Source organism: Carettochelys insculpta, chromosome 8 (genome assembly GCF_033958435.1).
Source record: "Carettochelys insculpta isolate YL-2023 chromosome 8, ASM3395843v1, whole genome shotgun sequence".
Classification (NCBI taxonomy): Eukaryota; Metazoa; Chordata; order Testudines; family Carettochelyidae; genus Carettochelys; species Carettochelys insculpta.
The window spans coordinates 49,888,015-49,915,477 of NC_134144.1; the positions used below are offsets into that span (position 1 = coordinate 49,888,015).

A 27,463-nucleotide genomic window follows, 5' to 3' on the forward strand; every position below is an offset into this window, starting at 1 on the left:
CAGAGGGAGTGAACAAAACAGGTAACTATCAAGTGATCTCTCTCCTGTCACTCATCTCCAGCTTCTGATAAACATAGGCTAGCGATACCATTCCTTACCCATCCTAGCTAATAGCCATTAATGGACCTAACCTCCATGAATCCATCTAGCTCTTTATTAAACCCTGTTATAGTCCTAGCTTTCACAGCCTCCTGTGGCGAGGAGTTCCATGGGTTGACTGCGCTGTGTGAAGAACTTCCTTTTATTTGTTGTAAACCTGCTGCCCATTACTTTCATTTTGTATCCTCTAGTTCTGATATTATGGGAACAAGTAAATAATTTGTCCTTGTTCACTTTCTCCACACCACTCAATTTTATATACCACTATCATATCCCCCCTTAGTCCCCTCTTTTCTAAAATGAAAAGTCCTAGTCTCTTTAATTTCTCTTCATATGGGACCTGTTCCAAACCCCTAATCATTTCAGTTGCCCCTTTTTGAAGCTTTTCTAATGCCAATGTATCTTTTTTGAGATAAGGTGACCACAACTGTATGTAGTATTCAAGATGTGGGTGTGCCATGGTTTTATACAAGGGCAATAAGATATTCTCTGTCTTATTCTCTATGCCCCCCACCCCACTTTTTTTTTTTAACCTTACACCATTCAGATGAGGTGTCTTTCCAACCTCTTCTTAAAAACCTCCAGAGATGAGGATGCCATACACTCCCTTAAAAGGCTCCTCCAAAACTTCACTCTCCCTGTAGTTTGAAAGTTTTTCCTAATCTACAGCCTAAATTTTCCTTGTTTCAAATTTAGCCTATTACTTCTATTTTGAGAGGACAGGGAGCACACCATTTTCCTCCTTGTAACAGCCCTTAATATAGCTGAAGACTTATCAAGCCATCATCATAGCATTGATCTGAAGACAAAAACAGTTCTTCAGATAATGGGTCCCTTCAGCCCTGACTGCAGAGCATAAAGCATTGTATATACAATTATATGGATTGCACAGTGACAAAGTACTAATGTCTCTGAGAAATGTAATTTGTATTTATTTAATACATGGGCTATGATATACCATACCATAAATATTAAATGATGAAAAACTTGTAGAGTGAGCCATTTGAGATAAGCATACGTAGGATGGTTAGCAAACAGATAAGTAAAAAAGCTTTAGGAAATTAAGAAATAATGTCTAACCTACTGCTCAGCAAGTGTTGGCTGCTTAAGATCCTAAACATATTCAAATCAAATTCAAAACAGGATAATTTGGAAATGTACCACTTTTTAAAAACATTTTTTTTTTTTACCTAAGATAGCCATTTTCTTGCAAAAAATATGGTTGGCAACAAGCACACACAAGAAGGCTAGCAACAAGTCATCAAATAAGCCCTTGGAAAAAAAGCAACAACATACCACAGTCTCCTCCAGCCCTTTAAGATCTTCTCTTGCTTGTTCCCTTTTATCATTTAGCAATCTAAAAAGAGAGACCATTTAAGTAAGCCCAACAACAAGCTGAAATTATGAAAATAAAAACATGGAAGAAGAGCAGTCAGTTACTAGACGTTATATAGCCCTGTGCTATATAACTGTCAGTCTGTACTAGAAATGCTACTGAACTGAAGAAGAGGGTCTGTCCCATGAAAGCTCATCACCTAATTAATTATTTTGTTAGTCTTGAAAGTGCTTCACGACTGCTGGTTTGTTTTGTTAAACTACAGACTAAACACAGCTACCCCTCTGTTACTGTGCAATAAGACAGACATTTTGTTTATCTCCTTGCACAAAGCAACAAAACTAGAGCTCTGAAAAGCTTGTTTTGGCACAGGATAAAACATGACAACAAATATGGTGTGCCTTGTAATTTGTACATTGACCTGGTTATCAGGATGGTGTCCTCCACAAAAGTATTTTGGTGTAAATGCTTCTCCCTAGGGGACAATCTGGGGAGCAAGACATGGATCGGGATGGTCAGCTACCACTTACAAGTTGTTAAGGGACTTCACCATAACTACTAGCTCTGATGGCTCTGGCATGGTCCTGGGCAACTTACACAAGTGGTATGACCAGGACAGCTCAAAACTGGCTAAGACTTGAAGTAACCTCCTGAAGAACATAGAATCCTTGCAGGCTTTAAAAGGACTCTCCTGAGGGTGTAAAGACAAATGCACTCAGATTGTACACGTATCTGAAGAAACTAGGCCTGCCTCAGTTCCTAATATTGGATGGTAACACTTCAGGTAAGATAGATATGTTTACAACCCATTATTTAAATAAATAAATAAATAAATAAATAAATAAAAAGGCTGTCGGTCACTGTATTACTTGTCCCTGAAACTGAATCAAACCTGATGAGGGACATTTTCTCTTCTGTGGTACCTACACAACCATCCCCATGGTATCGGAGTACCTCAGTCTTTAGTTTACTATCTCCGTTAAACCCTGAGAAGCAGGCAGATCATTATCTACATTTTACAGATGGGCAAATGAGCCAAGTCAGACAGGCTAAGTGACTTGTCCAAGGACATTTAAGAAGCCTGTTGGCAGACCAGGAAACTGAACTCACACACCCAAGTCCAGTATCCTAACCATTGCCCCCTTCTCCTCTAAGCATGGTAGATGTGTGTGATTTCACTCCCAAGACAAGTGAGGCCTATCACCTGAGCAGATACACTCAGAGAGATCAGAAAGGGAACAGAGGTGCAGCTAGCCCGGACCTATGACAACATATAGAGAAAAAACTTGAGAGATCAGAGAAAGAGACTTCAAACTTACATGAGTTTTTCCAGTTTCATTTCTCTTTCCTGATCCTCCATTTTCAACTTATCATAATCAGAGCTCAGCTTCTCTTGTTCCAGTTGCAGCTTCTGGTTCATACTGAAATATGAAAAGGAGAAAAACCATCCAGCTTAACACAGGCCATTGTAGTAAAAACAGCTAGGCTATGTCTACACTAGCCAAAAACTTCAAAATGGCCATGCAAATGGCCATTTCGAAGTTCACTAATGAAGCGCTGAAATACATATTCAGTGCCTCGTTAGAATGCGGGTGGCCGTGGCACTTCGAAATTGACGTGGCTCGCCGCTGCGCGGCTCATGCAGATGGGACTCCTTTTCGAAAGGACTCTGGCTACTTCGAAGTCCCCTTATTCCTATGAGTAGATGGGAATAAGGGGACTTCTAAGTAGGTGGGGTTCTTTCGAAAAGGAGCCCCATCTGGATGAGCCGCGCAGCAGCAAGCCACGTCAATTTCAAAGTGCCGTGGCTGGCCGCATACTTATGAGGTGCTGAATATGTATTTCAGCGCTTCATTAGTAAACTTCAAAATGGCCATTTGCATGGCCATTTCGAAGTTTTTGGCTAGTGTAGACACGGCCTTAGAGGAACGTCACATCCAGAACAGAGATATCCATGGAGAATGAATCTGCAATTCCCTTGAGAGATTCTGTTATTTACACTTAACCATGAAGGATCCTTAATGAGAAAAGAGTCCTTCTTTTAAAATATTTTTGCGGAAACAAAACATACGAACATCTCTTGTCCCCACCCTCAACATGCATTTTGATACCTCAAGGCACAATCTGTGCATCAAGTGACTGTTTTCATGTTTCAGTTCCTTGTTATCATGCCTCATCCCTTTTACAGATGCAGTGGAAAATGCCAGGGTTACACAAGGATGGGACAGGTTAAATGAACTGCTTCCAGAACCAAGGGTAAATCAGTAAGGAGCAGAGGGCTCCACACATCATCATTCTACCGAGAGAGAATTCCAGTGAAGAATCATGCACTACAAATACAGAGATGGTTTCAATATGTTTTGAGGATACTTTATTTACCAATTCATAGTGAAACTAGCGATGCCTAGAGAAAAACACCTGAAGTGTGGAATAGGAAGCAGGTGGAGTTGACTGGCTAATTGTACTTTGAAGACCCAAAAAGGCTGTGGCAAAGCCAGTCACCATGACAGGTGTTTAAAGCCTTTATTCGTCCAATTTGTTCTCATCCATTATTTCTATTACCTGTAAGCCTAACATTATTCTATTCTTCTTCCCTCCACACAATTCTTTTTATTGAAGTGGATATACAATATGGAAAAGAACAGTAATTCCTAATACTCTGTACTTTTTGGTCCCTTAATTTTCACATCAGTACAGAATAGTTATATAGGGTACCTGGTACATACTGGTTTTTGAAGCCAGCTAGTACTACATGAACTGAGACACGCAGGTACGAATGGAAGAACAATCATGTCACTAGCACACAGTACAGAAAAGGGCTAAATGACAGGGAAACAGTGAGCAAGCGTACTCTCTGATTTCATCAATGATTTTCTGCTTCTCTTCAATCTCATCTCGTAGTCTGGACAGCTGTTTCTGGTGAGCTTCCCTGTGACTCTCCATCTGCTGCTCCAGTGTTTTCTGTGTTAAAAAAAAAAAGTATTTCAATAGTTTAATCTGCTTCTGCTGATACTTGTGAGTACGTACGAGAAAAGTCAAACCTACAGTTTTAAATTTAAAATCACATCAGATTGATGTAGACAACAGTAATGCTAATTGCAGCAAGTGCTTAATTCAGGACTGTGTATCTGGGTTTGGCTGGCAATCCATGATTTTCTTCTTGTGGCTTTGCAAGAAACAAGTAGATGAAGATGCCTAGCATGGATTACTAAGCATACCACAAGAATTACAGCTGCTTCTGCTGTCTTCAATACTATTATGCCCATCTGTTTACTTGGGCAATTTTTTTTTTTATTTTTTGCTGATTTATTTGTGCACATGAATACCCAAGGATGAAAGAGCAGCACACACACAACACTACCGCCAAGTTCAGAGAGGTAGAAACATTTCAAGTACATGGGAAAGCTACATTTTTATTCCCTCTTTTTGTCTTGATGTTAGATAGAACATATTTTCTAACTCCACAAATGGAATAATTCTGCATGGCTACTTAAACTAATCATTAAATTTCAGTTTTTGAATAAAAGATCAAAATACTGAAGTTCAGTTACTACTCCTGTTAATACAGGATTGCTCCCTGTACTTCACACAAATTGCAATCCTCATCAGAAAAAAAATATACTAAGTCTCTACAGCATTGTTTAATGTTTCCTCCTTGCATTCTCCCTGTAAACAAGAAAGAGAAATATCAGAAAATGTGTTTTGGATTTATTTTTCATTAGATCATTCCTCGGAGGGGGTATTCCATGTTTGTCCAATAGGACTGGGCAATTCTTTAAATATGATCTAGCCTTTTATTATTAAAGTCCAGTATAAAATGACTTTGATCCATAACGCCTGATTCATCACTTAACTAGTTCACATTAATTGATTTTGATGATATGAAACTGAAGTAATGAATCTGGCTCATTTGTGTAGGTAAGTACAGAAACAACTTCCCAACATACACTGAATTTTTTTTCGGGGTTCAAATGAAGAGGATTTACTAAAACATTTTTGATTAAATCTGTGTAAACCTTTCATTCAATCTTTCCATCTTCTGAAGTTAAACTTCTAAACCATCCTTTACATCCACACCTCATTAACATCTTCTGGGCTACTCATTAGGAAGAGGCATGTGTAGACGTAGCCTAAAACTTTATTAAAAATGAACGGACATCACATGTGCATCTGAAAGCAGAATTCAGCCTTAACTGTCAGTTTCACAAGTGTTCTTGAGAAACCACTGACAGTTGTGGCCTGCAAAGCTACCTTCATTTCCTCTGCATCCTGAAGCAGGGTGAGATGTTCCTTTTCTTTGTCCTTGAAGCTGACTTCATGCATTTTCTCTGTTAATAGTTTAAAAAAAAAAAAGTTAAGACAAACTGAGATTTATGCAACACACCAAATTAAATTACAAAAAAAAAAAAAAAAATCACTGAACATAAGGAAAGCCACACTGGATCAGACCTAAGGTGCGACTAGCTCAGTATTTAGTCTTCGGACATTTGCCAATGACAGATGCCCCAGAAGGACTGAACAGAACAGGTAATCAAGTGATCCACCCCCAGCTGCCCACTCCCAGCTTCTGACAAATAGAGGCATGGGACACAATCCCTGCCCACTCTTGCTAGCAGCCATTGATGGACCTATCCTTCAGAAACTTACATAATTTATTTTGGAACCCTGTTACAGTCCTGGCCTTCACAACATCCTCTGCACAGTGTTCCACAGGTTGACTGTGTGTTGTGTGAAAAAATATACCTCCTTTTTGTTTGTTTTAAACATATTGTCTTTTAATTTCATTTGTGACTGCTACTTATTGTGTCACGGAAAGGACTAAACAATGCTTTCTTATTTACTTTCTCCACTCCAGTCATGATTTTAAAGACCTCTACCATATCTTCCCTTAATCTCCTCTTTTCCAAGCTAAAAACTCCCAGCTTATTAATATCTCTTCATATGGCAGCTGTTGCACACCCCTAAGCATTTCTGTTGCCCTTTTCTGAACCTTTTCAAATGTTTTTGGATGAGGTGACCACATCTGCATGCAGTATTCACCATATGGACGTACAACAGATTAATAATTTTTCTATCTTACTATTGATCCCTTTCTTAATGATTCTCAAAGCTGTTAGCGAACACTGAGTGGATGTTTTCAGAGAACTCTCCAGAGTGATTCCAAGATCTCTCTTCTGAATGGTAGCAGCTAATTTAGACCCCATCATTGTGTATGTATAGTTGAATTATGTTTTCCCACGTACATTAGTTTGCATTTATCAACACTGAATTTCATCTGCCATTTTGTACTCTTCGTCCTCTGCCAGGGATTTAACTAGCCTGAATGGTTCTATATCAACTGCAAATTTTGCCATCTCATGGTTTACCCCCTTTTCCAGATCATTTAGGACTATGCAGAACAGGATTGGCCCTAGTATAGACAGGGTGAGGGGTAGATGCCACTAGTTACCTCTTTCCATTACCCACCGATCACTCTCTCCACTCATACCAGGTCATACCCCTCCCCCCACAACATATGCCTGTAACTTCTCACCATTCCCACCATCCTGTCTACTTGTGACCCTTCCCACTCTAAGTAGGCCATGGTGGCTCCCCTCCTTTTCTTCTACCTTGTTCAGGGGATCCTAACATCTGCTGCTCCTGAAAGTCTGAAGAGGACCCTTATATTGCACCTGAGCCAATGGTCTGATTGACAGGTGTACGGTGGAAATCAGGGCCCACTGTGCTAGAGGCTTATGGACACTAGACAATTGCTCTTTCAATAAATTTTGCATAAGCTGTCAAATCCGTATAACAAAGCCCACATATTTGCAGGATGTAACGTAGCAGCTAGGAAAGCAGCATTCCCCCCTGCCCAGATCAAACAGGAAGCAGGCTCCCCAGCTGTAGTGCAGGTGAACCACAGGACCTGTATGGGTCAAAAGCTAGGCAGATTAGTCCAGTTGGACTGGTCTCCAAGAATATTACAGTACTACAGAGGGCCTCATGCTCCTTCCACTGCAATTATCAAGAGTTTCCGCTCACATGTTTTTGAAAAATCAAGTGCCACAGACCCATAATTCCACAGCATAAGCTAGGCTGCTGTGATTTAACTCTGAGTTTCATACCGATCATCATGTTTACACCAAGTCACTGAACTGTGCAAGAGCAACTCAACTTTACCATTCCATGACTGAACACAAATCATGCAGGACAATTAAACAGATGGATGGGGGAAATTATGTGTTGTCATGTTTTGCATGTTCAGGTTTACATTAGTTACACCCATGCAAATTCTTCCAATTTTGCTTTTGCCTGAAAGAGACCCTGAGCAATGTCTAGGGTCAGGAAAGTGAATTAAAGTCCTGACCTTCCAGTCTAGTTCAGCAAGGTCATTGTTCTTGTAATGGGAGGCGTGAATGGCGGGTGGGCAGGCAGGGACAACCATCGTTTGGAAACAAAGCCACAACAAAAATGCAGGATCCCCAAAAGAGGTGCTCATGGTCTGATTGGAACCCCATTTTATAGCTTATAGAGGCAAAAATCTATCACTAGAAGCCACCCTCATGATTAATTACCCTGTTTTAAGTACACTACCTTGAGCACGCAACTTGGCCAGCTCTTCATTAAGTGAATCTTGTGACTCTTCTAGTTGCCTTCTCTTCTGTTCCATATTTTGCATGTAGTCTGTAAGGGACTTAATCTTTGCTTCATGCTTTAAAAAAAAGTGAATGATAAGCAGATCTAAGTGGTAAAGCTTATTACGTAGAAATTCAGATGCTCTCTTCCTATAAAAACTAGGAATGTGTGAAAGCTCTCACCATTTAGAGCTATCTCCTAGGAAGTCTTGCTGTACAGGATCTAAGACAGATGTAACACCAATACCATCTTAATTCTTTGTGACCTCTGGTTAACATTATGCACCATGACCGCTACTTCTACAACACCATACGGAATGTAGGACCAGCTTATTATCAATCAGCAGCAATATTTTAACATTAAATTCACTTAACATTAGGCTGGAATACATAACTGAGTAGCTTCCTGGGCATCTCTAGCTGTACTACTAGGAAGCCAGATATGTTGGTTAATAGCAACACTGAATATTTGTTAGCACACCTTTCAAAAAAATCAAATCATTTGATTTTAAGACAACCTGCCTCAGTATGGAGAGGAGTTCTAGAGTCTTGAGTTCACATTATATTTCCACATTAAGCACAAATGCTGGAGAGGTACCAAGTACATCCTAATCCTAATGGGAGTTGAAAGACTTCAGCACCTCTCAAGACCGAGTTCTCAATGAAATGTGCATGGGAAATGTCACATCTATCATGGCGACAGGCTGCTAGATTTTTAGGTTTGACAAGAAGTGTTTGAAATGCTCATTCACGAAAGTAGGACACTGAAGCAGCTGAGATTCTCATCTTTAAGAGCTCAATTTAACAGTTTAAACCTCCATTAACTGTTACTAAATTTCCTTCTAAGCTCAATACAGACAGATTCTCAGCATGGGCTCCCAGCATGACAAGAAAAAAAGCTCAAGTGCTTGAAAGAATTACTCTGCTTAGTTTCCACACAGTACTAAAATAATACAAAATACCCGAACACTGACATCTATTCCTGCCTCATTCAATGGCCTCTGGCAAGTCATTTAACCTTTTTTTAAGTTTTTTTTGGCCTCAGATTCCCTATTTTTACAGAAGTGTGGAGAAGAATAATTCATAACGTTTGCACAGTGCTTTGGACACGAAAAGTGCTGTGTAATCAGACCGCATTATACAATTTCACTGATATTTAAAAAGTCCTTGGGTAAGATCATCCACTTGCATGGGTCATTTCACATTTCTGAACCAATGATCCACCTAGTCACAAATTGGTCTAGTGTGTTTCTGGAACATTTAGAAGCATGCTACACACTTCTGCTTTTCTTTACAACATCTGCAACTGCAAAACAGGGCCTCTCTCTACTTTTTCTTTGCTGATAAACACAAGTTATTTCAGACCAACTGCCTGGAAACCACTTGTAGAGGACTCACAATCATACTGCCCTGGCCCCACCACTCAATCAGGGAGCACAGAAATGAGCATGTGGAATCAACAAAACTCCATCATATAGGCAGTGGCTGGCATTCTACACATTCAACTTCCTTTTTACCCTTTAGGACCACAAGAAGTTGGACTCACAGGAGCACAGAGCCAGCTCTTCTACTGGGGTCACATTACAGCCCCCAGGAAACCCCACTGCTCAGAATTGTGGTACCATTCTCCATAGTTTTAACAGTTACAGTATGAGGTAAGAAATGGTAACCCGCTAACAGGAGGAATGCTGCTGCTAGCGTGTTCTATGAATGAGCTGGATATTTGTTACTTCAATTTGCATGTCTTTTTTAAGAGTTAAAAGGCACAGAGTTTGAAGAAACAAAGCTGTTTCTTCAGTGTGTGAGACTAATCTGTACTTTTTCCACAATATGAGGGACATAGGAAGCTACCCCCAAGCAGGAATGGTTTCACCACAAAGTAGTCGGGGGGAAGAGATCTGAAGGAAGAAGAGGGTAAATCAGTGAGACTTGTGCCAAAGACAGGAGAGGAAGAAAGAGGCATACTTGTGAGATGAGGAGCTGGCAAGCTGCAAGTTCCCTCTCACTGGCATTCATCTTCCTGTTGGAGTCCATCTGGGCACTCTCCAGCTGTTTGCTGCGGTTTACTAGAGATTTCACCTCAGACTTCATCTTACTGATGTACAGCCGTGCCATGGTGAACTCCTCCTCGATTACCCCATTCACATCTGCTAGCTGAAGACACGAAAGGTTGCATTTCTCAATACAGGCTTGTAAAAGAAAATAGCCACCGAGAAAACTTAAATAGTGAACCACTTGCCTAGAGATAGGAGAGCTTAGTAATGCACAGAAGAACTCATGGGTATACCAGCTTGGGTTCCTTTCATCATTTACATTCCAAGATGGTATATCACTGAACCACTCAGTAACTTGATGGATAAAAGTCAGACAAAAGACAAAAAGTCTCACACCAGGTTATAACCACTGATGCAATGATTCAACACTAAAACTGGGAATAGTTTAAGAAAAACTGTTCTAAATTATGTGCTATGGAACACTCATGTTCTGTGAATAACTCACAGATGCGCTGCAAGTGTCTGACACTTTTTTGATATCACACATAGATGGCATATATTGTCTGTTATTAAAACCAGCCACAATGTTACCACTTCACTGCTATGACACCTAAGTAAATGACTTCATTTTGGTTTTGCTGTATATATGTTGCTGTTTGGTTTATTTTGATCTGACAACAATTTTTAAAGAAAATATTGTTTGGTATTCCATGGTCTCAAAAAGTTTAAGAAACAGTAATTTAGAACACTTCCCTTAACTGCAGTGCCACATTGTAGAAGAGCTTTCTTATGCTGCTGGAGATGCCATGAACCTTCCTTTTTAAAGGGACATTATAAAGCACCCTAAATCATTAAGTGTTTACACTGAAAACTGTCTTAAAGGTCTCGCTTCTTAAGGAGTACAAAACCTCCACTAAATGGTAAGCATCCATTTTCAATTTTTGTTCTCTTTGATATAATTTCCTATACAATCACATGGCCACCAGGGGTCATTGTGGCATCTCAAACAAGATTCCCTCTTGTGCTGGTAATGGAAGAAAATAGTTAAAAAGAACTTCCAGATCAGATCACGTTAATTTGGATAGAACTCCCTGTCAGCTTATAGCAACCCTCATAACACTAGTTTTATTAGTTGTTTGTATCCGCCTGAAACAGAAATGGCATGACAGTTTATTTAACTACTGTTCATTCTGAGATTGCAACAGCTGTGCCCAGAGTTATTAAACACTTTAATATCAATGAATGCACTAAAGAGCAATCATTGATGTGGAATCAAATGATAAAACAGCAGAATTCCAGGAGATGTCAATAGTGTCCAATTTTCTCACAATTCATTGAGCAAGGAATTCCTCAGCATGCATGGATTTCCCTTCCCTCCCTTACCCAAACATTACTTCCAGCAATTCTTAAATGAACTGTTCCAGACACAGTGAAATAATGATGCAGGATGTGCCATGAGACACACATAGCTGGACAGACAAAGGTAACGGCATTTGTAATCAAAGAGGAACTGAGAACTTGCCAAACCCATTAGGTATGTCTACACAAGTTTTTGTCAAACCGTATCTTCCAATAAAACTGCCCCACTGCTCTCAACAGAATAGTCACACAGAAGCACAGTAGACGAGGCAGACTGGCATCTCAGAAGCCCTGTCGGTCGACTGGAATGTCCAGACCAGCTTTCTCTCAACAGAATCTGTCAGAGGTGTTCTGCCTCATGGGGGAGTGGCAGAAGGCTGTTGACAGAAATGACGCATTGTGTCGATTTACTGTCAACAGAAGACCTTGTGAATGTGGATGCTCTGTGAGTTTTGTTGACAAAATGCCAGTTTTGTTGATATAACTCTCTAGTGTAGACACAGTCACTGAGTTCGGCGTGACAGAGGCAGGTGCCCAACCTCACTCTGATTCAGGATCAAAAGGTACACCATGGACAGAGTACACAGCTGCACTGGCTTGTTTTTATCCCTGAGCTATGGGAAAAGAGTTTAAAAAGTAAAATACCAGCTCCAATATTCAAAGTGAAGCAAGGAAGAGGAAGTTAGTGCACAGCAAGCAAACAATGAAAATGAAATATTACTTGGAAATAGTATGAGATAAATCTAATTTACCAGAATAATCTAGCAACAAAACATAACTTTTTGGTCAACAGTGTCAAGGGAACTTTTATGTCAACTACAGTAAATAGTTTACTTATCTGATGCACATTTTTACCCAACTACCGTTCAAATACCACTTCCAATTGTTGGAATTTCCCTGATCTACAGTGGGAGAAGGGAGAATCTGGAAGAACTTGGCTAACTGTCCGTATTCAGTGCCTTCTAGTCAGCTTGCAAATTTCAAAGCACTGAGTGGCTGAAGATATTGTGTCAGAAATATTTCCATATCCAGGATTCTACTATGTTAATAGCATTTGTTTATTTTCCAGTTGGTTTCTTCCTCTCTTGAATAACAATCAGTAATCTTCTCTCCTATGTTAGCTATAGTTAGGCCTATTCTGCAGCAATGCTGACATCTATGGGGTATCTGCAAACTTCACCAATGCTAGAAACTGATAGACTTGAGTTTGTCACCAATACTTTGACTTACCTGAAAAAATCTAGAAAATATCTAAATTCAGGGAGAGTTCAAAAGATAAGCCACAAACATTTTCCTTCAAAAGACTCTGTCCTGATCTGCTAAACAGATTCTAACACAAATCCTTTAATGGATTCCCCTCTCTTCTTGAGAAGTACAGTAGATTATGTACATTACATGGGTGGCTTAATAACTTAACACAAAACATCCACTAAAACCAAAATGAATTATTTTAATTTTTAATCCAAGGAAAATTTAAATATCAGATTACAGTTGCAAGGCTGTGGCTGTAAATATCCATCCTGAGAATAACATCTTTATTTTATTTTGAGAAAAGCTATACAATAGCCGGTTTACCGTTTTAACATCATTGGTGCCAATGATCCCTCCAATCTCTCCCAGATCTTTAAGCAGTAAATTCAAGATCTCTGTAGCTCTCTTTCTTTGATGATTACTGAGTTCCTGCAACTGACCTAGCTCTCGTTGAATGGCTGTCAAAGCAGTCTGGAAAAGATTCAAGAGATGAGATTACAAACCTTTTATACAGAAAACTGACAAGGCACATACTGACCAGAACAAACCCACTCAAGTCAGTTTTTCTATTTCGTCATCTAAAAGGTTGTCTTTAGATAATTTATTTTTATGTCTCCCCTTTGATAGAGGTATAAGTGTGACTTCATATTTCGTTTTCCCTTATTTTAGTGCCATTCCATGGGTACAGGCTGTTCAACTACAGCTTTCAGGCTACAGGATTATTTATTTCATTCATGTTTTTGCAGAGTTCACTCACAGCCTGAAATCCAAGCTACATATTTAACATACAAAACATCACATCTTTCTAATGTGTGTTGGGTAATGCCTTCCATCTAGCTGCCTCTTCTTTTCACAAGAGCCCTCAGCAGAAAGATTGCCTGAAGACATGCTAATACCACAACATGAAAATTGTTATTCCAATATTTAAAATGTTACCAACATGAAATCAATATTCTTAGTACCAGCTACAAAGTAATGGAAATCTGAACCTGACAATGACTCACACAGGCATGACTCACCAGAGTCTATCCTGCTTAACCGTTTGGGTATTTAAACCAAATCTAAATTTGAAGCTCTTGTAGTCTGTGCTAACGATATAGGTGGTGGTGTAGTTTGACCCCATACAAGAAGCTAAGGTGTGTGTCATGAAAGAAGAGAATAAGAAATGAGTGAATGCACAATGTTCTTGCAAATATTTGCACTCTTATGTCAGCCCCAACGCCTATGTTTTTTTTTCTACTGCAGCCAGAGAAGTCAGAGAAAAGTAGGATTTATGCTGCATTCAGACTGGGCTTGTCAAGAAGCAGATTATTTCAACATCCTTGAAGGGAGAGGGATGAAGAAGGGATATTTTTCACCAACCTGCTAGGTATAGGTAGACCTACATTTCAAATTAGGTGAATTTCAGCTTGAAGCAACATACCCATGCTAGCTACCAATCAAGCTAGAGCCCTAAAAATAGAGCATAACTATAGCAATGAGAATGGTGGGAGGGGTTAGCTGCCCTGAGCACATGCTTTGCGTCAGATAGGATTGCATTCTGGCAGCTAGCCCATCCCACCCTCCTGACACTGTGCTTATACTCCATTCTTGGAACACAGGTACCTGAATCACAGCATGTCTGCTTCAGCTGGAATTTACAGTCAGCCTGAAGCTTAGATGTACCCTTAACAAGTGCACTTGTACCAACAAAGTTGATCTACATACCAGAATACTGGAAGAACAAAGCTAACAGCTGCTGAGAAGATAGCGGTCATTCTAAAGGGACATTACTAGCATGCTTAGCGCATACAAATTACCATTATTTTTAAGTGTTGTATGCAAACAGAGACCTCAAAAGCCAGCATCTGCTAACAATTACCACACAGGAGCACCTGTATCTACCACAATTTCATTCAAGACAAGTAATGGAAGAGGACTGTTGGCAAATGTTGGCCTTCTAATGGCTTCTTAACTTCAGTTTTAGCAATAAAAGCTAGCAATACACTTGACTAGAATATTAACAGAAGATTTATAAGTTGATGCTGATTTATCAATTTGTATCTGGGCTGTCCCAAAAACATTTACATACTCCTAAAGGAAGTCTTTTTGACAAAGATAAACTGCATGTAAAAGTAGATGTGCTCCTACTGTTTTCTGTGCCAGTTCATCAGCCAGCTGTTGATTAGCCTGGATCTTGTCCTCCACTTCTTGTGATTTCTGATCATAATTGACAGCCAGTTCCTCCAGGGCCTGAAGAACCTCTTTCACCTCATCTTTTGCAGCTTCATTTTCAATCTGAAGACGGGTCAGCTCCTCTTGGATCTTCTCATAATCTCTTCGAGTGGAAGCCAACAGCTGGACACAGGGAGAGACCACAAGCAGGTAACTGTTCCCCAAGAACTAGCTCAAAAAGATTTGCAACATTGACTGTTGGAGATGAGGGATTTTGCCACTCTACCAGAAACAAACAGCAGCAACAGGGGTAACATGCAAATATATCTTTAAAGAAACAAAAGCAAAAAACCTCTGGACTACACAGAAAAAAGCTTTAGCAAATTCTATTCCCCAACAAAATTCAGACAGAAAAACTTATTTTGAGCAATTTCATAGCTTCAAGTTTTTCCCCCCACCCTGAATTCAGTGCTGTCTGGGCTAAGAACCAAAATAAAAGACTTCAAGCCAAAGCGTGACAGCTTTAAAATGAACCACATAAAAAGCTGTCTGAAGTAGGTTGGGGTATAGATGACATTGTAAGGAATACATTAACAGTAATAATCATCTTAACTTTTAATTAAATGGCACTGTAGACAAACTTCGTTTAAAAATTTCTCCTATTTGCAGATCAACTTAAAATGCACAATTTTATGATCAAACTGTGGATTAGTAAAGAAAAGCAAGTTTAGCACTGACAGATGGCTGTCTCCAGCCTTCCTGTTGTAACCATCTAATTCATTTCATTCTCAAATAGGAAAGACATCAGCTTAAATTTATAAGGTGGCCAAGACTATGCAGAAGTCAGGTTCACATTGTACTCTACCATCCTATTCCACCTTAACAAAAAATATTAAGAGCCATAGAAAATTCTTCAAAATTCAAATTGGACACAATCTCAACAGAGAAGCCTCTGAAGTGAAGTTATCTGAAGGAAAACAGTGTCAGAATAAAAAAGGAAAACTGAAAAGTATCTCCCAATATTTATTGCTAATGATACACTTTTGGAAAATCACAAGTTAAAAAAATTCAAAAATAAAAAACAACAAAAAGCACCCAATTAGGACTACAGATTTCATCCAGCAACTAAAAGGAAGACAGACAACGTCCTGGACTTTGATGCAGGGGATGCTTTTGTTTTCAAGGGTTTCACTTTACAGGTTGGCTGGGGCTTACAGTGCTGTAAATATATTTCTCCTAGGCTACTCATAGCCCTTAGTACCAAATTAGTAGTCCTGGCGGGTGCTGCAGAATTAAATCCTGTCTGGCTTAATCAGAAGGATAAAGAAAACATCATGAGAAAGGAAGATTAGAACAATCAAGAAAAAACGGGAGTTCTGAAAAATGGTGTGGCAGGTCCATCTTTCTACTCCACAGTTTATAGGAATGGCAGAAAGTTAAGGAAGCATGTTCTTATCAGCCTGAACTACCATTGTCCACTACCTCTTCAACCGCTAGCCTTGAAGAAATTCAGCTCTGGGTCCTAAATCACAATGGACACCCCTAGATGCTGAACACCTAGAAAGATGAGCAAAGAATTTTAAAGAACTCTAAGGATTTTGTGCAAGGAATATAAGGAGGATATTGGACAATAGAAAGCAAGCACATTAATTTCAGGACACAAGTCCCTGCTCCGTGACTGTGAATGAAATGATTTCCCATGAGAGAAAGGCACCCAGATGGAAATGTTCTGTTCTCAAAGTGAAGTGTAAATTAATTTATCAGGACCTAGGGATATGAGATGGGTTAAAAATGATTACCAAACATCTTAAAACTATTTCTCTGATAAACTGACATGGATTACACTTACAATTTAATGTATTTTGAGGTGAAATCACAGTGGTAAGCAAGACACCATAAATCTACTGAGGCAGTATGATACCTAATGCATAAGTGGCAACATTGCCCATTACTTCATCACAGGAGAAGGTGTTGGTGCAGAGGAGGAATTCAAGGACTTCAGATGCTTAGTTATCTCATTCTCTACTGACTGGTACACAAAGAAGAGATAAGCCTTAATACTGATAGGTGCAGAGAAGAGTTTTCTATCTTAAGAGGTAGAAGCCTAAGTTTCTGGAGTTCTATTTCCCATGTTCTACAACTCCAAAATATAAACCTTAATGTGGAAGTGATGAGTGAACAAGTTATTGGGCATACATCCAAAGGAAGTGTGACCGAAATCTTCAGATGGTTGACCCCCTGTGAAATGTCAAATTTATTGAGACATATATTAGAAAGAAAGCAGACCAGAACTATTTATCTAGCAATTCAACTTAATTCAGTACATGCAATTCTATCCCTCATGTCCCTAATAAAGTTTAGGTTTGACCCTCCTCCTTTATCTGAGAATATGATACAGCAATGTATAGCTCAAGTGTATGTACATGCACTTGATAAAGAAATAGTTAACAATGGCAAAGGAATTCTAAGGGTATTATAACAGCATGTACCCCATCCATAACATGATTCAGAATAGCATTGCATCTGCTGGTTTAATCATCCAAAAATAAATACTCTTGCTAAATGAGGAGAAAAGCCACATTGCATCATGTATCAATGAATTAATTACAAGCTGTAGTAGACAGCAGGTGGATGACTTCAGTTTGAGCTGTGAGAAACTGATGTAGTTTACAGATAAGAAGTCAAACCCTCAAAAACATTAATTTGATTCCCTAAAAGAAGTAGTTAACAAAACATTACACTGGTCTCCAGAAGTGGCAGACTGTCATCTCAATTGAGGGGGCGGGGCTCCAGTAAAGCTTCTAAGCCAGTAGTACAATGCTAGCCTCACGGATTTTGATAATAAAGTTAAAGTAGGAAAGAATGCCAAGAAGAAAGAAAATGATCATTGCAACAGGGATTAGTGGCCAGTGGAAACAAATTAATATTGGGTCAGGATACACAGATAGGCAGGAGATGAGCTAGAATACAAGAGGCTCCCAATAATTAAATATCCAAAAGAAGAAAGATGCAAATAGTCCAAGAAATCAAGAACAGGGCCCAACATGCAGTTCAAAAACTATACAAATGGGGAACTAGTGAAAAAAGTGAATTTTGGACTTAAAATTGGGTTCGCAGACATTAGATCCACAAAGAACTATACTGTTTCACCAACAGAGAAGCAGATGGCTTGAATCCCTATAAAGTTAAGAACACACTTCAGCAAGCTGAAGAATGTACTTTGAATTATTTGAAATCAAGACACTCATAACAACCAAAGAAAGCCATCGAGGATCAGACTAAGAGTCCGTCTATTCCAGATGGGCCAGGTACTTCAGTGGAAATGAACAGATCAGGGCAATTTACAAAGTGATCCCCTGCCATACAATCCCAGCTTCTAGCAGAGCATGAGGTTGCATCCCAGACCACCTTGGCTAACAGCCATTGAGAGAGAGATCCTCCATAAATTTAAACACTCTTTTTTTTTTTTGAACTCACAACATCCCCTGTCAATGAGCACCATAGGTTGATTGCATATTGTATGAAGAAGTGCTTTCTTACGCTTGTTTTCATTCTACTGCCTATTTCTTTTATTGGGTTACCCAGGTTCTTGTGTTAAGTGAAAGGGTAAATTAAAGAGTAAACGACACTTCCTTACTTGCTTCCACCACACCAGTCATGACTTTACAAACTTCTTGCCTATCCCCCTTTAACTGTCTCTGTTTAAAGCTGAAAAGTCCCAGTCTTTCGAATAGCTCTTTGTGTGGAAGCTATTCCATACCGCTAATCATTTTTGTTTTCCCATCTGAAGCTTCTCCTGTTCTAACATATCTTTTCTGAGATGGGGGTGACAAGCACCACATGCAACATTTAAACATAACGTGGCTTCACACATATCCATTTTCATATTTTCTGTCCAATCATCAACCCCTTTCATAATGGTTCCTAGTATGTCTAGCTTTTTTTTGATTGCCACTATGCACTGAGAAGATGATGTCAGAGAATGAGCTACAGCATCTTCAAGATCTCTTCCTTCCATGGCAACAGTTCATACAGACCCCATCAGTTTGTATGTGTACTTGAGATTATGTTTTCCAAGGAGCACAATTTATCTGCCATTTTGTTACCATCACCCAGTTTTCTGAGATCCTTTTGTAACTCTTAACTGTCAGTTTTGGGCTCAACAATTTTGAGCTATGTTCTATTGTCCTCAAGCCTTACCACCATAAAAGTTTATGCTCCAAAATATCTGTTAGTCTATAAGGTGCCACAGGACTTCTTGTTGTTCACCATACTATGTGTGCCTTTTCCCAGGTCACCTGATATATTGCCCTGTTCATCCCTGCTGAAGCATCTGGCATTGACTACTGTAAAAAGACAGCATCCTGGGCTAGACGGACCCTTAATCTGACTCAGTATGGCTGTTCTTCTTTTCTTATGTAAGATACTGAAAAGCATTGGTCCCCAGACAGCTCATTCAAGGATCTCTCTCCCTTCTGAAAACTGACCATTTTCTATCTTTTAACCAGTTACTCAGCCCTGACAGTACCTTCTTTCCTATCTTATGGCCGTCTACTTTCCTTGAGAGCCTTTACTAAGGGACCTAGTCAAAGGCTTTATGACAGTCTGCGTACACAATATCCATTGCACCACCTCATTTGTTTAGCCTCTTAAAGAATTCTAATGGGTTGGTGAGATGTGATTTCCTTTTACCCAAGCTGGGTCACCTCTTCCAACAGTGTGTCTGAAGTGTTCTTCTTTACTACAGCTAACCTAGTGAGGAGGGTTTTAAACTAGATTTAATGGGGGCAAGAGACAAAAGCTCACTAGTATATCATACCCACAGCAAGGAGTCCTGGCAGAAGGGCCAGGATGTAGGTGAGCAAGAGCTGTTTAGGAGTAATATGGGAGAGGGGGAAAAAAAGGGACACAGAGGGGAATCAAAATCGGTATCTTAGTATATATTAACGCAAGAAATATAAGGATTAAGTAAGAAGAACTCTCAAAAAGAGAAGATGTGGGTGAGCGGGATGAATTTGCTTTAACTGATCTCAAATTTACTTGCTGCACTGCTATTAGAGTTACTCTGTATTTGTATTGTTTTCGCAACCAAAAGGGGAAACCCAACAAAAAGCTTAAAACATAAAAAAGTTGGTCAAACTGCAAAAGAAAGCACAGTAAAAAATAGGCATGTCAAAGGAAGGGGTATGGTAATGAGCGAGTTGGGAAGATGCTAATGAGGTACTGCCGTGAATATGTAGTGTCTCATGAGCATAAACAAGCACACGTGATTCAAAAATGCCGCTTTCGAATTGCATGATGCCCCTGTAGACGGGAGGCCTTTTGAAAAGACCCCCCTGGACTTTCAGCCCCTTCTTCCTATTTAGTTTTAGGAAGAAGGGCTTTCAAATCCTGGGGGATCCTTTCGAAACCCCGCCCCCCCCCGTCTACATGGACAGCACATGATTCGAAAGCGGCTCTTTCAAATTGAACATGGCAGCCATTATGCTAATGCAGCACTGCATATTTATAGTGTAGACGTGTAGTATAGATGTGGCCATACGTTTACCTCCTCCAGACTTTTTGTGAAAAATAATAAATATTTGGGAAGATCACCCTCATTTAAACGCACACATATTCCTTTTCCAGACACTGACATAGACAGAGAGACAATTTATGCAAGGTCTCTGTGCACAATCAGCAGCAGTGCCAGGAGGAAAATTTAAAGAAAACTGACTGCACGATTTAGTGGAGTGTGTAAGAAAAACGCAGCCTACTAAGCAGTAGAGCCAAATTCTGGGCAGTACCAATTACCCAGAAATAATCATTTTAAAGTGATCCACATTGACTTGCATTTTACAAGACAGGAACCCAGTGAATGTTTTACCAGTATTTCTCATGTTGAAAACTTCTGAAAGTCACCGTCCTCTACAGACCAGCAACATTGTGTACTCAAATATGTGCCCATCTAAGACTTCAAACTCTCAAAATTACCAGGTTAACAAAGTTTAAACCCTTCTATCTGTCACATAAGCCAACTCTTCCTCAACAGATTTTTACCAGCTATGACACACAGAGCAGCACAATACAATAATATTATACAAAACAAAAGCTCCCTTGAGTTTGGGGTTTTTTTTTGGATATTTTCTTTTACCTCATCTTGATCCAACATTTGTTGCTTTAGTTTCTCAGCCAACTGGCTCTGCTGGTTGATTTCATCATCCTGCAATTGAATAAAAAATTATTTCTGTAATTTGAATTTGACCTCTTTGCTTTTCTTTTGCAGGACCAGGCCAACAGTAGTGCCCCAAGATGGAAATAAAATGAGTTGAAATATAGATGAACAGAAGACAGAGCTATAAAGTACAGTTACACGGTTAAATATACGTAAGTGATTCGATGTCTCCTAATGAAAATCGTAACATGTACCTAAGAAGGCTTGCCTCAGATCATAACTAAGACATGGGAATGGCAGTACCTGCATCAAGATTATATTCAGTATATAATTATAGAGGTTGCACCTCCCTGGTGTGGCATGATTGGGACCTGCCTAGTCCCAAACAAGAGCAGTTGCCAAACCAGGAGAGTCCCCCTATCACCAGTCCCCATGCCAGCAGCAGACACCCTGCCTTGAGCCTCCCACTGCAGCCAGCCTCTGGCTTCTGCCACAGGGCTCCATCCTGGTTGTGAGGCTGCTGGGGTCTCCAACCCTGTGCTCCTGGGGACTGCTGTGGCTGCAGCCCTGACCCCACACTGCCATGGCTCTGGCAGCAGAGCCCCAAACTTCTGGTGCTGGAGAGGTACCAACATACTCCAGCTCTGACCCTAACCCCATGCTGCCTAACCCCAGCACTTGACCTGGCTCCAGCTCTGCTCAGCTGAAAAGCTACCACAGGACTCTGGCCCCAACTCCACACTGCCCAGGACTAGCACAGGACTCCAGCCTCGGTCCTGCAATGCCCATAGCCAGGCTGCCAGGGCTGTTGCCCTGATCCCAGCTGACCCTCCAGCCTATAGGCTCCCAGGCTCTCTGATCTAGAAGCATCTGTGGATGTTGCTAAACCAAAGAGTGCCAGATTTAAGAGGTGCAACTGTACAACAGAAGAGCTTCACTGCTAAAGTTAGACTCCAAAGAATGGCTATTCTAAAACACATTTTTGTATCTTGTCTCCTCGCTTACAGTGAGAGTTCTGAAATCTTGTCAAATCACAGTGCCCCCAAAATGGAGGCACTTTTATAGGGAAAGATGAGTCAGCAGTTTCACTACAAACATTTGACTTTAGCTGTGATCATGGATTTATAAAATTTCTGCCATGTTGTTCTGAAAGGAAATGGATTAGAGAGAGATTTATTCAACAAAAGAACTACGGTTACCCCTAAATTACTTCATAAAACATGTGCTGTGTACATGGTTACATTTGCCTCTCTCCTTCCCTATCAAAGGGCCTTGAAGGAAACATTATCCACCTTTGTGTGTCTGCTGCCAGATTAGGTGTTCAGTTGTAGAGACACTTTGGGTTTTTAGTTTTAAAAAAAAAAAAAAACAAAAACAAAACAAAAAAAAAAAAACCACAACATCCTCAGAGATTGAAATTGTCACTGGATGTCGAAATAAACAGACATGTCCAACTCCACTGAATATATTCTCTAGATTCAGGGAGCCAAAGAGACAGGTCAATGCTGGCAGCTGACAAAGTCCATCTCATCCATCCTGGTGAAAAGGGAAGTTTATCTCTAAAGCTACTCAACATCTAAGTGGCTGCTTTTGTGTCTCATCAGAATCACTCTGAGGTCTAAGCTTTACTGGCAACCACGCTTAACAATAGATTGACTTCTGATGGCAAGGCGACCTACCAAGTACAGTGTATAAACCACTTCACTCCCCAACACTTAAAATGGCCTTTCAAATCCACTGTGAACTTAAGCTTTGGATTCTTTTGAGTTATACAAGGGAAACACTTTTTTAGATTAAGTGGAAGATGACTGCCCTTCCTAGTCTCCACACAGGGTAATAATGGATTGAATTGTGCACTCCCATATTTCCTAGAGAAACACATCTTCAAAAAAAAATACAGGTGACTAGCACAATTCAGTCCATTGAAGAATAATATAGCCTGTGTAGATCTAAAGGAGGCAGAGGAAAAGTAAATAATTGAGTGGTTGGACTTGCCTTCTACATACCCAGAAAGAAAATTCATGGGGCTCAAAATGAAAAATGCAGCAAATCTGTGACCTCCACACTGAGTAATTATGGAAAATGGTGGATTGGTATAAATTTCAGTGAATGTCAATTATATGGCTCTCATGCAAAAATTCACTAGGTGTTAAAGAAGAGAGAGGCTGGAAGACTATCCCCATTCTATCATCCTGCCAGCTAATCTGTACTAAATATCAAGTGGCAGACCAGTAACAGAAGAGTTAAAGTTTATTTATAATGCTATGCAGTTATGATCACAGTGGCACAGCAGAAGGGAAAAAATAATCCATCGGATCTATATTTACCATAAACAGAGGCCCTTGAGAGTAACAGCAGGGAGAACATAAAGTTCGTATAGACAACACAGAAAAATCCTTAAAGCAGTTCAAGCAGTTCCATACAAGGGTCAGACTGAAACAAGCAACTTTGAGAAAGATAACGGAAGTCAGTTAGGATATACCCACAAGCCAAGAACACACAGACAGATTAGTGCAAGAACGTAGCAGAGAAAGCCTTTTTAAAACTACATAAACTGGAGCAAACCCACAGCCCCCTCACTTGTGGGGAGTGAGACAGACTTCTAGGCACCTCTCACAACTGTGAGAGCAGGTAGTCCTGTGCACTCCTTCCAAGCTGTGAAGATGGAGGCTAGACTCCTGCCAAATAGTAAACAGAATACAGCCTGAAGTTTGTCCATGGGCTGTTGGGAAGCAGTTTATATACATACAGCAAACTCCTAGAAAATTTCCAGACCTTATCATCCAGCTGTCTGTAGAGACTAGTAATCTCTTCATCATATTTCTGCTTCTCCTCATTTGAGATGCTGGCAACAACAGGTGTAATGTTGTCAATGATGGGTGTGTTGTCACATGGCTCCAGATTTTTCTGCTCCTTAGCACTGATCTGCTCATCCTCAGGCACTGCTTCTCCTGTAATGGCCAGGAGCAAATTTACAGAAAGAGTCATTAGAATCCATAGGAAACAGGGGCAGTTCTGAAAAGAAGTATTAGGTGAGACACACTGGTTCTGAGTACAAGCCAGAAGCACCTGAAGAAAGAAACCACAAAAAAACCCACAAGCATTCAGCCAGATTAAGGGATGGTATGGCCACACCCCCACACTGGGAATTAGGAGGACTGAAGTAAGAAAGAGGGGGAAAAATACCCATTTTAAAGAGTATTAGCATTGCATACAGAGAAATACTTCAGGATCTATTTCCTCCATTTTCCTGTCATCTTCTCCCAGCCACCCCCTATGTATTGCTAGAGGAATACAAAGGACCAAACAGCTGCATGGAAACAGTAAGCTACCAATACAATCAGAAACTGAAACAGGAAAAAGCAATGTGCAATTGTAACTCTGGGCATCTAAAATGAAATAATTTATGTAGTCAGAATAAAACTAGAAAGGGTATTTTTTCTAAACTTCCCCCACCCTCAGAAGAATTTTCTGTGAAACATTTTCTTAAACAAAAACATATGTGTATTCCAATCTCTTGTCTGTTGCAACTCATTGAAAAGAAACAGACAAATTGTTTATGCCAGAAATTGAAAAGACATTTGTTATCATCTGATGGGCACACTCCTCTGAATGATAAACACTGTGTGTATTGTTGGGAAGGAGATTCTCCATGAAGGTACTTTTAAATGTTAGAAAATAGCAACAGTTTAAGGGAGAGCCTATCAAATCATTGTTCTCTAGATCTGGGGCGAACAAACATTGTATAGCAAGCCCCACTTTTTGTCCCTGCAATTAGCAGGTCCCATCAACCTGTCTAATGTCATCCAAACTTATGGAAATTTCAACTATGTTTATACAAAAAAAAAAAAACCCACAACCCTTTGGGCACATGTAAGAAAATAAGAATGCAGAATGTAAAAACTCTACTAATCAGTATATAAATGTTAATGAATACACATATACAAAAACAATATATTTCAACATTTATGATTATATGGATGAGCCTGACACCCAGCAGTAAATCATGAAATTTCACCCCTGCATGAAATTTCATGCCCTCCATGAGAGGGCCTGCCCCCTACTTCTTACACCCCTGCCACAGATGAAGTGATAACTAAAAATGTCTGCACAGGTTACAGAAGTGACTATCCATAAAGTTGTTAGGTAAGCAAAGTACATAACACAAACAAAATAAAAGGAAAGCAGACATGGTCATTCAGACCCAGGATTAAAAACAGGACATGAGAGTGTAATGACCAATGCTGCCCAGACGTGATCAGTGAGAAAATAAAATGTAAGCTTTAAAATAAAATCCAGCACCACAAAAATCCTACATTAAAAATATCCCTCTCCTACATTGCAGATGTGTTCACGTTTAATTGGAACTGACCAAATTCAATACGATTTGTGCATACATCTTTGTGTTTACTACAGTGCCACTTGGAGACAAAAGCCGTGTCTACACGTGCACGCTACTTCGAAGTAGCGGCACTAACTTCGAAATAGCGCCCGTCACAGCTACACGTGTTGGGCGCTATTTCGATGTTAACATCGACGTTAGGCGGTGAGGCGTCGAAGCCGCTACCCCATGAGGGGATGGGGATAGCGCCCTACTTCGAAGTTGAACGTCGAAGTAGGGCACGTGTAGACGATCCGCGTCCCGCAACATCAAAATAGCGGGGTCCGCCATGGTGGCCATCAGCTGAGGGGTTGAGAGACGCTCTCTCTCCAGCCCCTGCGGGGCTCTATGGTCACCGTGTGCAGCAACCCTTAGCCCAGGGCTTCTGGCTGCTGCTGCGGCAGCTGGGGATCCATGCTGCATGCACAGGGTCTGCAACCAGTTGTCGGCTCTGTGGATCTTGTGTTGTTTAGTGCAACTGTGTCTGGGAGGGGCCCTTTAAGGGAGCGGCTTGCTGTTGAGTCCGCCCTGTGACCCTGTCTGCAGCTGTGCCTGGCACCCTTATTTCGATGTGTGCTACTTTGGCGTGTGGACGTTCCCTCGCAGCGCCTATTTCGATGCGGTGCTGCGCAACGTCGATGTTGAACGTCGACGTTGCCAGCCCTGGAGAAAGTGTAGACGTTATTCATCGAAATAAGCTACTTCGATGTAGGCTTCACGTGTAGACGTAGCTAAAGAGTCACCTTTTATAGAGTCTTTCACCAAACAATGCTATTCAAAAGGTCAGAAAGACAGGAACACATTTCTGAATGCAATTAATTGGCTTCTAAGCCAGACCAGCAAGATAGGATTGGGTGGAGGGTGGGGAGTGGGAGGTGGGGAGAAGGTGCATCTATTAAGAGGGAAAAGAAAAGACAGTTTCTTGTAGAGCTGCATACAGCCAGGAATCTCTGTTCTGTCTTCTAAAATGCTACTGTCCTTCCGTGATGGTTGGAAAGGAGAGTTATGTTTAACAAAAAGAATCAAACATACAAGCATATTAGGAGATTATGAATTCCCAGCATTACACAAGAACCAATACCAGGCAAAACAGTCTCCATGGCAATTGTCTCCACAGCACTAATGGAGAAATATTCCCTGCACTGACATGGTCCGAATCTCCAGAGATAGCCTGAGAAAGCTATCATTACAGTCAGCTGACGGTAATAAGGAAAACCACCACCAGCCTGGGTAAAAGAATACTTACATTAACAGAGAAGTATGATTTCTCCTGTTTTCATCAAAATCAAAAGCAGTTGCCTCTTCCCACTGAAGACTTTATGCATGATGTTCAGTGTAAGAATAATGTATCTTCTGACCATAAATTCAAAGGTTTTCATATCTGTCCATGCCAAATCACTGGTATGCCTTTACTTCAGGTTATCAGGTTTTGTGTGTATTAGGTTTAATTAATCTTTTGATCACTAGCTGCGTAAACACAGGCTTGGCTGACATTCTTCTCCTGCCACAACCCCATCGAAGTGTTTTTCCCCATAATTACAGTTAATTTTTAATAAGAGAAGAAAACAGTAAAGCACTATGGAAAAGTAGTCAGAGTTAACTATTTGTCAACATGTCATTGTGTGTCAGAATACTAGAGTAGGTAAAAGCCTTTAAACTGACATTTACATGTTGTAACTTGAAACATAAAAACTACCTCCCAAATTATCTTCCCTCCCCCTACATGAGCTGAACCCTGTGCAGAGAATGGAACAGCTCTTTGTACCGAAAGCAGCACCTTTGCTGAGCTCCACAGAAATTCCATCTGAAAGCCACCAGAGGGCAGGCAGGAGGTGATCAGATGACAGTCTCTAATGCAGTTCTAATGGACTGCTTATTCTAATGTCTATCTCACACCTAGGAAATACTCAGCTGTGCTCCAGACACCAGAAAGCAGAATTCCATGTTAGAAAACAGTGTTTAAAATAAAAATAAAAGGTTAGAAATTAATGAGATCTCTTTATAAATGTTTGCATCTCCTCTTACTGTGCCTTCCCCAACCCTATGTCAATGTTAGTACTTATGAAAACTATTGTAAACAGCTTGCATTTTCACCAGCTAAATAACTGGTATAGTTCC

The 27,463-nt window shown here is 40.2% G+C and overlaps 1 protein-coding gene across 3 annotated transcripts in view; it reads right to left on the bottom strand.

The window, feature by feature from the left end:
* The window catches only part of KIF5C (kinesin family member 5C), a 123,371-nt gene that overhangs the window by 18,323 nt on the left and 77,585 nt on the right, over positions 1-27,463 (bottom strand). For all 3 annotated transcript variants that reach the window (XR_012646350.1, XM_075000720.1, XM_075000722.1), the window contains exons 12-21: positions 23,740-23,915; positions 20,944-21,012; positions 14,787-14,993; positions 12,981-13,127; positions 10,018-10,206; positions 8,012-8,129; positions 5,687-5,763; positions 4,287-4,396; positions 2,755-2,856; positions 1,396-1,456 (exon numbers count right to left, since the gene is read on the bottom strand). Coding sequence is in view for 2 of the 3 variants with exons in the window: in XM_075000720.1 (XP_074856821.1) it covers positions 1,396-1,456; positions 2,755-2,856; positions 4,287-4,396; positions 5,687-5,763; positions 8,012-8,129; positions 10,018-10,206; positions 12,981-13,127; positions 14,787-14,993; positions 20,944-21,012; positions 23,740-23,915 (1,256 nt within the window). In the remaining variant the exon portion in view is untranslated. The remainder of the gene's footprint in view (positions 1-1,395; positions 1,457-2,754; positions 2,857-4,286; positions 4,397-5,686; positions 5,764-8,011; positions 8,130-10,017; positions 10,207-12,980; positions 13,128-14,786; positions 14,994-20,943; positions 21,013-23,739; positions 23,916-27,463) is intronic.